The sequence below is a fragment of the Peromyscus eremicus genome, chromosome 5, assembly GCF_949786415.1.
Source record: "Peromyscus eremicus chromosome 5, PerEre_H2_v1, whole genome shotgun sequence".
Classification (NCBI taxonomy): Eukaryota; Metazoa; Chordata; class Mammalia; order Rodentia; family Cricetidae; genus Peromyscus; species Peromyscus eremicus.
The window spans coordinates 48749912-48762868 of NC_081420.1; the positions used below are offsets into that span (position 1 = coordinate 48749912).

At 39.1% G+C, this 12957-nt stretch overlaps 1 protein-coding gene across 1 annotated transcript in view; it reads left to right on the plus strand.

The window, feature by feature from the left end:
* Ryr2 (ryanodine receptor 2) overlaps nucleotides 1–12957 on the plus strand; it is a 415387-nt gene that overhangs the window by 248201 nt on the left and 154229 nt on the right. The window contains exons 47-52 of the mRNA XM_059263016.1: nucleotides 3294–3414; nucleotides 6459–6628; nucleotides 8269–8489; nucleotides 8656–8746; nucleotides 9797–9937; nucleotides 11120–11283. Coding sequence (XP_059118999.1) covers nucleotides 3294–3414; nucleotides 6459–6628; nucleotides 8269–8489; nucleotides 8656–8746; nucleotides 9797–9937; nucleotides 11120–11283 — 908 coding nt within the window. The remainder of the gene's footprint in view (nucleotides 1–3293; nucleotides 3415–6458; nucleotides 6629–8268; nucleotides 8490–8655; nucleotides 8747–9796; nucleotides 9938–11119; nucleotides 11284–12957) is intronic.

Sequence of the window (12957 nt, forward strand, 5' to 3'; positions counted from 1 at the left end):
AGCATCCTGAACTAGTAATATTCATGCTCCATTAAAAATAATGGCTGTGGCCTAATTACTGAACAAGTGTTTGTTTAGTTGGAAATGTCTCATTGGCTATAAAAATTAGTAATGAGATTTTTCAGTACAAGTCATTAATGGGATATATAGTCACCCATATGTCCTTAAAACTTATGTGACCTCCTTGCATTTTAAGAAGAGAATATATTTTCCCTGTATAGTTTCTTCTCTTTTGGAAAACCACTGCTTCCATCAATAATTGATTCCTTTCATATAATGCTTATCTCTATATGAGTAGAGGTGAGCAATATTGATTTCAAAACTGTAAGGTAGACATAGTTGTTGAGAGCTCATATGTGTAGCATCCCTGTTATGTCCAGAAAAACCTATTTCACAGCAGCCTCTTAGTCTTCTGGTCCATAAAAACTTTCTACCCTCTCTTCCACAGTGCTCCCTGAGCCTTGAGTGTAGTGTTGTGTTACAAACGTCCCATTTGGGGGTGGGCACTCCTCAGTCATCACTTGTTCTCTGCACTTTGACCAGTTTCAGTTCTCTGTAATAGCTTCTAGGCTCCTGATACCCCACATCTAGCTGATGAACTATTGGCAGTGGATGGCTATTAGGGGAAATAAAATCAATTTTCTTTAAGAGCTAGCCAGTAGGTTTCCCATGTCTTTGTGGATGGCCTTAAACCCTTGCAGCACAAATTTGATTAAGTGGGTTATTATTTTTTTTTTAAGGAGACATGTATTTGTAAGACATGTTGGATGGGACAGAGGGAGTTTGCAGAATGTAATTGATGGTGAATATGATTGACACATTTATACATGTATGAAATTTTAAAAGAAAGAATAAACTTGCAAGTCCATATTTGAGCTAGGATAAGCATGAAGCCATAGCAGACGGCTTGCATCTTCTCTCATTCCCCTGCCCTTGGTACTTACGCTTGTTTTCAGTTCTGTTATTTTGTGGTCTTCCCTTTAGGCTCATATGATAAAACCTACTTGAGGTTTTCTTCTGTTGTAACCTGAATACAGAATAGAGAACTACAGAATAGAGAAGAACTACAGAATAGAGAACTGTTAGAATATTAGAAAATCTAGAATCATTTTTAAAACTTATTTTTATTAATAATTAATAGTTAATTAATTAATGTTTCCCAGCCTGATCATAGTTTTTCCTCCCTCTCCTTTCCTCCTAGTCCTCCCTCTCCAACCTCCCCTCTTCAACCCCGTCCACTCCTCCTCCTTTCTCTTCAGAAAGGGGCAGGCCTCCCATGTGTATCAGCCAGCTGTGGTATATCAAGTTGCATTATGACTAGGCACCTCCTCTCCTATTAAGGCCAGACAAGGCAACCCCGTAGGAGGAAAGGGTCACAAAAGCAGGTAACAGAGTCAGAGAGCCCCTGCTCCCCCTGTTAGGAGCCCCACAAGAAGACCAAGATAGACATCTGTAACATATATGCAGAGGGCTTAGGTCAGTCCAAAGCAAGCTCTGTGGTTGGTGTTTCACTCTCTGTGAGCCCTTATGTGCCCAGGATAGTTGATTCTGTGTTAGTGATTTTCTTGTCGTGTCCTTGGCCCCTCTGGTTCTCACAATCCTTCCTCGCCCTCTTCCACAGGATTCCATAAGGTCCACCTAATGTCTCTGCATCTGTTTCTATCTGTTGCTAAGTGAAGCCTCTCTGATGATGATTGGGCTATACAACAATCTACGGGTATAGCAGAATATTATTAGGAATCATTTCATTGACATATTTTGCCATTCATGTTTGACTCTATCATAGGTCTCTAGGCTGTCGAGTTTCTGGGTCCTGCCCTCCCAGCAGTATCAGGGGTGGGCTGTCTCTCATGGTATAGGTTTCAAGTTGGACTAGTCATAGGTTGGCCATTCCCATAATTTTTGTGCCACCTTTACCCCAGCATATCTTGTAGGTAGGAAAAAATTTTGGCCAAAGGTTATATGGCTGGGCTGGAGTCGCAATCTCTTTACTCTAAGTCTTGCCTGGTTACAGAAGATGGCCAGTTCAGGCTCCCTATCCGCCACTGCTAGGAGTCTTAGATAGGGTCAACCTCATAGATTCTTGGGAGTTTCCATTGCACTAGGTTTCTATCTCATCCCAGAGATGCCCCCTGATTCAAGTTGTCTTTCCCAGTACTCTCTCCCTCCATGTTCCCCAACCCGATCCTTCCTGTTCCCATGCTAACCTATCCATTCAGACCTCTTCTCCTCATGCACTTGTGATAGGGATGTCTATTCTATTTCCCCTTCATAGTGTGATTAATGTGTCCTCCCTTTAGCCCTCCTTAGAAGGGCTAAAGTCATTTTTTAACCCAGCCTCTGTTATGATGTGATTTTTTCACTTTGGTAACTGGGAATGGATGATGGAAGATCCATGTTAGAGAGAAGGTTGTAGATAAAAACACGGATGCTCACACAGTTTGTATCTTTGCCTGTTTCAAGGAAAAAACCAGAGGAACTAGGAAATAAATCGTAATAATATATAGAAGCTTTCAGTGTTATTGTCATGCCCATGTTAAGGATCTAGAAACACTGAAATGGATTAATGATGACTCACCTTGCCTCTTCTGAAGTTCAGCCACCTTTATGGTTATTAGTTGAGTCCTTTACTAGGCCATGACTATCACTTGCTTTTCCTGCCTTGTGGTAAAGGTAACAGATGTTGGTTTTGGCTCTAGAGAGCTGTGGTTATTCCAGAAACCCACTGAGATTCTTGACTATCCTGATCCACTGGTATCACGGAAACTTCCTCAGCCAGAAGTCTTAAAAGGAACTGACCCCCTCCTCCAAGAATCAATATGAAATATGGATAGATATAAAACTAATTTCCAATCTCAAGAACAGAAAGAGGCTAAATAAATTACAAATATTAGTTTATTTTCAGTTGCTGGAAATGATGGCTGTTTTATTGTGTTGTTTCTCTGGTTATTGATAGGTATATGTAATTTTAGAGGTAATTGTTCATAAGCTTATCTGATTTTCAGTTTGTTTTGGTACCCCAAACATTGTTAAAAAATTAGTCTTTTTGGCAAACCAGGTGGCCTAGACTGTAGTGTGTATAACTGAGTGTTTTCTCTTATTTATGGGAATTGTAAGATGTGGTTGTCTACCTGTGTGTCTGAGATGGCAGTTTCTGAGAGATGGCTACCTTTATGCATATTCAGGAAAGACAACTGCTTTAAACTTGGATTCTCATAGTTTAAGTTTCCTAGCATAAGTATGGACAGAGTCAATAGCTGGTTCTAAGCTTGCTCTATCCTCTTCCTGTTTAGTTGATTCATGCTGGAAAGGGAGAAGCCATCCGAATCAGGTCTATTTTGCGATCCCTGATTCCACTGGGAGACTTGGTGGGCGTAATCAGCATTGCATTTCAAATGCCAACAATAGCCAAAGGTAAGATCAGCTTCTGTCCTGTGTAACTCTGGACTGGGAGGGTAGCCCTTTGTGCAAATTTCATCCATGCTTTACATCCCCTCTCCCCTCCTCCATTTAGTTAGGTGCATCCTCAGGTATAAGAGTAGGCAGGTCCTTCACTGCATCAAGTCCTCTGTGTGGGAGGAGTTAGAAACAATAGACGATGGTAGCACATCAGTGGATTTTGAGTCCCAGGCAATTGTGACTATATTAAAGTCAATGTTAAAGAGCACCTGAGTTCAATCCCTGGGACTCACATAATGGAAGGAGAGCACTGACTCCTGCCAGGTGTCCTCTGACCTCTGCTTGAGGCCATGGCACACATGCACACATGAATGGATAATTAAACAAATGTAACAACAATTTTAAAAGTAAAATAAAATCAATGTCAACTTGAATGAGTGTTTGAAAAGTAAAGAATTGTTTGGGTCTCTGAGTGGCTCCATTTTTATTTATGTACAGCTAGATGGTAAAATAGTAGAACCATGAGACCTTAAATCCCAATAATGTGTTGTTTTTTAAGGAGACTGATATGGAAATTTTACATCATTATTTATTTGAAAAAACTATGCCATACAAATATAAATAAACTGAAAATTAAATCAGCTCAGGTTGAATGTTAAACACATTTTAGTAACTTCTAGTTCAGCTCTGCCAGTCACTGGATTGTGAACTTGGAAAATAAGTTCCTTCCTCTTCCCAAAAGTCAATGCTCATCACCTGTTAAATGAGCATCATGGAACTCACCCCACATGCAGATCATAGAACTTGTCTGTTATCCCATTATGGATAGACCTCTCAGTTCTAGAACTTTTGAAGGAAATAGGGAAGTCAGTCAAGAGGTACAGGCAGTTTTAGAAGTTTATTCAGCAAAGCAAAGCAAGCACCCACACTAAAGAGGTTGGAGTGCACTGTCCCAAAAGGCGATGTCCCAAAGGTGTGCTGTCCCAAAACTGTGCAATAGGTTCAGTACTGTGGATGTTAAAGAACCCTTTACAAATATTTATGAGACTGATTGTATATTTGTGATAAAAGGTAAATACTCTTTTCCTTTCCCTGGTCATGGTAGGATAGTCTCCCTTTAAGGGTGTTCTTTTCATGGCCTTTTAGAAAAGTCCACTGAGGGAGTAAAAACCACAATGCAAATGATATTGTAATGATGCCCTTTGGAGAATGCAGACCCCTCATCTGTGCCGTGTATGGGAAGATGCCCTGGCACGTTAGTTTTTGATACAGTGGTAGCAACTACTTTGCAGTCTGAAGAATGAGAAGGGGGCATCTGACTCCTAGGAGGCACAGCTACTAGGGCATCATTGCAACTTTCTAGGCTCCCTCCTTCCTGTATCCCTTTTGAGGCTAGTCAAGACCCCATGATTTGTTTTGTACCAGGGATAAGACAGTCTTCTGTTTTAAAACTGATGCTTCGTCATGGAGGCAGGGAACAAAGTCTTGCAATAGCCTGTCCGTCTGTACAGACAGACACAGGGGTTGGGTTGTCCTCTAAGACCTTCTTCCAGCTTCATCACTCAGGTCTATCACCTAACAATTCCATTTATCATATTCCAAGCAGAGTACTTGACAGCAGTTTAAACACTAAGAAATATTTTTCTTATAATGTAAAGCAAAGTAGTATTAGTTACATTAGATATTCTTATAATAATAAATAGGAACTAATGAATATCACTTTTTAATTTTATTTAAAATATTATTTATTAATTTTCATGGTGGGAATATAAAATTCATTCATTGACTCCAAGTGAGAAGCTATTTCAGGCTGGTGATGGTCATGTGTCCTCCTTCTCTGTTCTGTTTCCTTCAACATTACATCCATGTGAAAAATTCTGTGATACCATTCATAAACTCTTACTGTAGGTTATAAGAACCAGTTTGGCATAATTATCTTATGATCAAATAGGAAGCAAATAAACTCCCCAGTATTTTAAGTTGGCACAAAGTCCTATAATTCTTCATACTAATGGTCCCCAACCTCTGAACTTAAGGAATTACTGTAAGGAATTCATTCATCTGCATAGACTTCAACCATTGGGTATTGAGAGAGAAAATGACATGATATGACAAAATATGTTATAATTAATGAAGTCTATTTCATATGAAATCCATGCTGTGTTCATGGTGTTGATTTATCACATTATGATTATTGTGTGATTATAATCTCCATGATGGGATTTCATTTATAATTATAATCTAAATCATAGCAGTAGGAAAGTGCCCTGACTATCACATGGTAGAGCATGGGTGTCTTTGTTAGGGTTTCTATTGCTGTGAAGAGACACCATGACCATGGCTAATCTTATAAAAGAAAACATTTAATGGGGACTGACTTACAGTTTCAGAGTTTTAGTCCATTATCGTCTTGGCAAGAAGCATGGTGGCATGCAGGCGGACATGGTACTGGAAGGAGCTGAGAGTTCTATATCTTGATCTGTAGGCAGCAGAAGGAAATTGCCACATTACACCTAGCTTGAGCATAAAAGACCTCAAAGCCCACCTCCACACTGACACACCTCCTCTAACAAGGCCACACCTAACTCCAACAAGGCCAGACCTCCTAATAGTGCTATTCCCTATGGGTCAAGCATTTAGACACATGAGTCTATGGAGGCCATACTTATTTAAACCACCACAATGAGTTTAAAGGGATAGTCCTTAACAAGAGTAGAAATATGTGCTTCTTATTTTTAATTTTTTTATGGTATCCACTCTGTATTTTACCAGGTCTATCTGATGCCTTCTGTTTCATTCTTGGCATCTACCAGATACTCTGCTTTTACAAATATGAAGTGAACAAACAGATGCCCAAATGACATCTAAATGACTGTAGGTTCAAAGTGCACTGCTCTAGTTCTCCAGTCATGCACACATTTGTGTGAGGGTAGTAAAACAGGAAAACGTTTCATTAATATACTTGATTTGAAACATAACATGGTTGACAAAAAGCCAAATGTCATCAACCCACATATGGCCAGGCCATTGACACCAACATATCACCTTCTCTCTTGTAGATGGGAAGGTGGTGGAGCCTGACATGTCCGCGGGGTTTTGCCCAGATCACAAGGCAGCCATGGTTTTGTTCCTTGACAGGGTCTATGGAATTGAGGTGCAAGATTTCCTCCTCCATCTCCTTGAGGTTGGCTTTCTGCCTGATCTCCGAGCTGCTGCCTCTCTAGACACGGTATGATATAGAAAGTGAACTTGTACTCTTGACTCTCAAACTCTGAAGACTGTGTCTCATGGTGCTTATTCATCCGCTCATTATCAAAAAACGTTTACTGCATACCTATATAGTTTTCAGGCAAGCAGTGAGTAAATAGAAAATAAAACAGACCCTGTCCAAAGGAAATTCACTGACTAGTGGAACTACCTGCCTCAAAGGGCTGACAAGAAATCTGATGAGGTGCCATGGAAGTCAAGAGGTTCATCTATGCTTAACATGGGAGGTCATAGGGATGTCTATTAATGCCTGTCCATTATGAGCCTCTAAATTGTCCTAGAGATAGAGATGGCTCAATTGATAAAGTGCTTGCCATATAAACATGAAGACCAGAGTTTGTCCTTCAGAACCCAAGTGAAAAACTGAGGCATGGTAGTACACACATAAGTGTGTGTGTGTGTGTGTGTGTGTGTGTGTGTGTGTGTGTGTGTATAAAATCTAAGCACTGGATGGTAGGGACAGAAGGATTCTTGGAAATTACTGGCTTGCAAATCTAGCTGAATTAGTAAGCTTTCAGTTCAGTGAGAGACCCTATCTCAAAAAAGAAGATAGAGAGATTAAGGAAGATACTTGACAATGACCTCTTGCCTCACCATATATGTATACACAAGTGCTCACAGACATACACACATGTGTCCATACAAAGAACAAATTAATATATAAATAAATAAATTGGCGTCTGCACTGTTGCTGCTTGTCGAAAGCAATAAGCATTAAGGCAGTTGAATGGTTATTATAGTTGTCACTTACAGTGGCATTCTGGAGTATCAATCTCTTAAGTACTTATTGCATAATTTCTGCCCTGTTTGTTAAGTAACCCTATGGAGGATCTGCCATTACTAGTGTCAGGCTAATGTCTAAAACATGGTGGAGTAAAGTGGAACACCAAATTCCATCTAAATCATCCTGAGTTATTTACTTATCAATTAAATTAGCCCCTTTTACCCCATGGACAATTAGATCCTGAGTTAAGAAATCCATAGCTGTACAATCATAAAAGCAAGATGGAAGTTTCATCTTCTTTCGCATTCTAAATCTGAAGAGTAGAGATACCAACATAGTGATACAGTGGTCTCCTGATGATTGACACTTATAGACAGGAATAAAAGTATGAATGCCACTGATCAGTTGAATTCAGATTGTGTGTGCAAATCTGAGATTATGCAAATATATTCATTTCTTTCTGCCCACAAGGATGTGCTCATAGACATCATCTTCTATTACACACCCTAGTGATATCTGAGTCTTTTTAGAGCTCCCTTGCTCCAGGTCAAGCTCATAATATTCCTTTAGATTACATAGGACTGTTTACTAAGTTCAGAGAGTACCATCACATATGTTAGAGGAAATGATATTATCATAACCTAACCTTGAGCATGGATTTCCTGAGCTCTTTGAGAAAATAGATATTGTCACATTCATTTTAGTCTACTTATAAACCATCAGTGGTTTTAAGTGGTGAAGCTCATGTGACCCATGGGTAAAATTTGATCTAAGGACTGCATTTCCAGCTGTTGTTATTTACAGATAGGAAGATTATGTGGCAATGCATTGAGTCCTTTGCTGATCACACAAGCCTGTGTCCTCTTATTCCTCTCTAGGCTGCACTAAGTGCTACAGATATGGCCTTGGCCCTCAATCGATACCTTTGCACAGCTGTCCTGCCTTTGTTAACAAGATGTGCTCCCCTGTTTGCTGGAACAGAGCACCATGCTTCCCTCATTGACTCTCTACTGCATACTGTATATAGACTGTCTAAGGGATGCTCCCTCACCAAAGCTCAGCGGGACTCCATAGAAGTGTGCCTGCTCTCTATATGTGGGTAAGTGGGTGATTCTCTGTACTTTTCTTTATGGCATGCCCTTTTTAATTATCATGAAATTTTTGGAAAGTTTCTATATCAAAAATTAATTTTTATAGTACAATATATGAATGTCTGAATCTTGAGGTTGTCTCCATTATTACAATTGGCCACCTTGTTCCAACAGCCAACTGCGACCTTCTATGATGCAACATCTACTCAGAAGGCTGGTATTTGATGTTCCACTGTTGAATGAGCATGCAAAGATGCCTCTTAAGGTAAATACCAGGATTCTTGGCACTATGTGGTCCCTGGTTCCTTGAGTTGATTTTTGTTCCTGATCATATGTCTCTTAGACTTAGTGTGCTTGGTCTCTGATGCTGTAGAATTTCTCCTAGTTATTGAAAAAGCCTTATAAAATTGTGTGTGTGTGTGTGTGTGTGTGTGTGTGTGTGTGTGTGTCCCTTAAACAAGCAATACAGGAGCACAGACTTCCTAACATTGATTCTATAAATTTGGAAGATACAGATCACAAGTAAATTTCCCAGAAAGCTGCTAAATAACTGAAAGATCCTTTTATGTAAGTAGGTCATAGATTGCATCTGTAGGTACCAAACAAATGTAGAGTCATTTTCAGAGTTTACTCATAGAATTAAGATGAAGCCATCACAAGTGATAGGTAAGTCAGAGATGAAACAAAAATATTCACAGAGATAAGGTTCCCACTTAACATCTCTGGGCTACTCTATCTTCCATACCTATGTTTTATACCTTTACTCTAGGAGATAATTGTGCATGGAGTCCTGTAGATAACAGTTCACATAGTTATGAGTAAATGAAATTAAAGTAAGTAGAACTCTGGAGTATCAAAATAACCCCAGAAAGAAAACCATTCAAGATACATTAATTATTTGTATATGTGTGTGGGTATGTGCATGTAAGTGCAGTAACAATTAAGGCCAGAAGATGGCAAAAGATCACCTGGAGTTAGAATTACATGTGGTTGTGAGCTGCCTGGTGTAGGTGCTAGGAACCAAACATGGACTTTTTGCAAGAGCAGCAAATGCTCTTAACCGCTGACCCATGTCTTCTGCCTACCTCAGGATATGTTTTCAAAGTTGAACATTTGGTACACACTTTGTATTGTGATCAGTATCTAATTTGAAAGAGACATAGTATTTAAGTAATTCTGTTCCCAAAAGAACTTACATGGATTTGATAGTTTCCCTTCCATGGACTTCATATAACATTAGAATGTCATGGAAGAGGAATGGAAACATAGAAAAGATATTTTTGTCTGTTAATTTTGTGACTACTTTTCCACACAGCTTCTGACAAATCATTATGAAAGATGTTGGAAATATTACTGCCTGCCTGGAGGATGGGGCAACTTTGGTGCTGCCTCAGAAGAAGAACTTCATTTATCAAGAAAGTTATTTTGGGGCATTTTTGATGCTTTGTCTCAAAAGGTAATGGAAGGCCTGGGGGGATTTATATGTATTGATAAAGCAACAAAAAGCCTCAGATTATCTGTAAGGTGGTATTTACAGTGGAATAATGTCTTCACTAATCAAGACTTGAAAAGTGCCAGGTATGATGGTGCATGCCTATGCTACCAGCACAGAGGAGGCTGAATCAGGAGGATCTCAAGTTCAAGGACAGCCTGGGCTGCATAGATGAGTCTCCAGTGGGGTCTGGGTTATAGAGTATGATCCTATTTCAACAAAACGAAACAGTGGAAAGTTATCTTTTTTGTTGTTTTCTTCCTTTCTTAATAATGCATATTGAGAATATACTATACATTGATTTTCAATGGTCATCATTGTCACAAATTCCTTGTGATCATAGCACTGTTTCTGAAATTAAAATAGTGGAGGAATGTAGGAGATCAGACATGTAGTTGATTGGTATTAATGATAGAATACACTGACACAAAGCAAGTTAGAAAAGAAAGTGTTCATTTTGTTTTACAGTTCCAGAGGAGAAACAATCCATTGTCTTAGTTAGGGTTTCTATTGTTGTGAAAAGACACCATGACCATGGCAACTCTTACAATGGAAAATATTTAATTTGGTTGCTTACAGTTCAGAGTTTCAGTCCATTATCATCATAGTGGCACATGGCAGTGTGCAGGCAGACATGGTGCTGGAGAGGTAGCTGAGAGTTCTGTATCTTGTGCAGGCAACAGGAAGTGAACTGAGACATTGGGTGAATCTTGAGCATAGGAAACCTTAAAGCCCATCTCCCACAGTGACACACTTCCTCCTACAAGGCCACACCTACTCTAACAAGGCCACACCTCCTAATAGTGGCACTACCTATGAGTTTATGGGGGCCAATTACTTTCAAACTACTACATCCATCATGGCAGGGAAGGCATAGCAGCCAGAATGAGCCTATATGGCAGTCAGGAAGCATGGGATGGGGGAGGATGAGAGGAAAAGGGAGACAGGGAAGAGAAGAGGAGAGAGGGCACTATATAGTGACCTTTCTCCAGCAAGTCTGTACCTTGCAAAGGTTCCATGATTCCAAAACAGTGCCACCAGTTAGAAATCAAGTGTTCAAATATATGAGCCTATGGGGAATATTTACCAACAAGCCACAACAAGAGTCATATAGATAATAGCTTACCATTGTTGTTCTTTTCCCAGAAATATGAACAAGAACTTTTCAAACTGGCCCTGCCTTGCCTGAGTGCAGTTGCGGGAGCTTTACCTCCAGACTACATGGAATCAAACTATGTCAGTATGATGGAAAAACAGTCATCCATGGATTCTGAAGGGAACTTTAACCCACAACCTGTTGATACCTCAAAGTATGGACTCTTTCTATTGCAGCAGATTTTTATTGTAAATGATGTGTGAAGTCTGAAATTGAATAAGGTACTGAAGTGAACTTTCTCTGGTACATGCCCCCTTTGAATAGGAGCCCCTTGAATTTGTCTGATGGCAGTAAAAATAACGGTGAATATTCCAATATCAGAAATAGGTGTGTACCCTCTAGGGTGCTCTTTGATGAATGAACAATCTCAGGGGATAGCCACATTATATTATCTAGAAGAAGGAGACTCAACAAAATGTATGAGCTATACTTAGTTGAAAATTTAACTGAATTGTATATCAATAACCATAATCAACCCCATCTTTAGCTGAGGATAGTTCCAAAATGTTACTGCAATGCTGTTCCTGTGAGTGACAGGATTATTCCTCCCACTGCAGCATCTTGGCCAGGTTCAGGCTTTGTTGATGATATCCTATAACACAAAGAGATGAAAGGAATATCAAGTAGAAATTGGCACAAGAAATAAGCATATAGTCAGAATGTTGACAGAACTGATAGCTTTAAACAAAAATCAAGCATATGCTCTCTATAAAGCTTCATACATGTACTTAGTTTCCTAAGTTGTTCTACAAATGGGATGCACGGGATACATGGGATACATGGATGCTTCATGTGTTTGAAGTTTGAGTAGGACCATAGCTCCCCATTTTTGAGGAAAGCTGCCTCTTCACTTAGTTTACTAATGCCATAGTAACTTGGCAAGACTAGTTAGCAAGGTAGTCACATGTTGGTTATTAACCACCACTTCTGAATCAGTCTGAGACTGAACTTTGAGGCTTCAGAGCAGCTCCCAGCTGGGTTAGCCCCCTAAACCAATCAGAATATCAACCCAAATGATGTACCATTAATCTAAGAATGTCTTTCAAGTACATGCTTGACATTACATGACAGTCCTGTGAGAAAAGAGTCTACCCCCTAAGTGTTTGGATTATGTGACTGGTCCTTTGTATTTCTTTCAAAGTAAGTCACCAAAACATCACAGAGTAACATTATTCCATGGGTAAGTGTCTGGTCTGCTCACAATGGAATAATCCAGGGTTTTCAAGAGAGCAACATTATGGTTTGGGTGTTAATTAAATCCAATTAACTAACAAGTGTTGGGCCTGCATGATAATTTACCCAGGCTTGCTTTCTGGGGAAAATTTTCAGTATAAATTTACATGGTGGTTTGGATAATTTCTACTTGAGTATGTTTTTTTAAGTATTGCTTCTTAAATATGTGTTTATCATTTACTAACTGATAACTTTGTTGACAAAGATCAGAAAACCATTTCATTATGTTTGATTTTATTTAGAACTCAATTCTCAAAGTTAACTGTTTAGTAAGTTGTATTTATTAAGGAGATGAATGTGTATTTTATTCTTTATTCATAGATACATTTGATATTCACAAGTCTTAACATTTATCAATAGACCCATTCATCAATTGCACATGCTGGACATGAATAGGATAAATATTTATTGAAACAATAAAGGATTCAAGAATAAATATTGTCAAACAATAAGACATAAGTTTATTAATTACTTTTCCTGGTAGGCCAAATTAGTAGCATTTTATAATGTTATCTATATGGAGGACTAATATCAGAATAACTGATTCTATGAAATTAAGCTAAAAGTGTGGCAGATCAGAAATCAACAGTGTTGT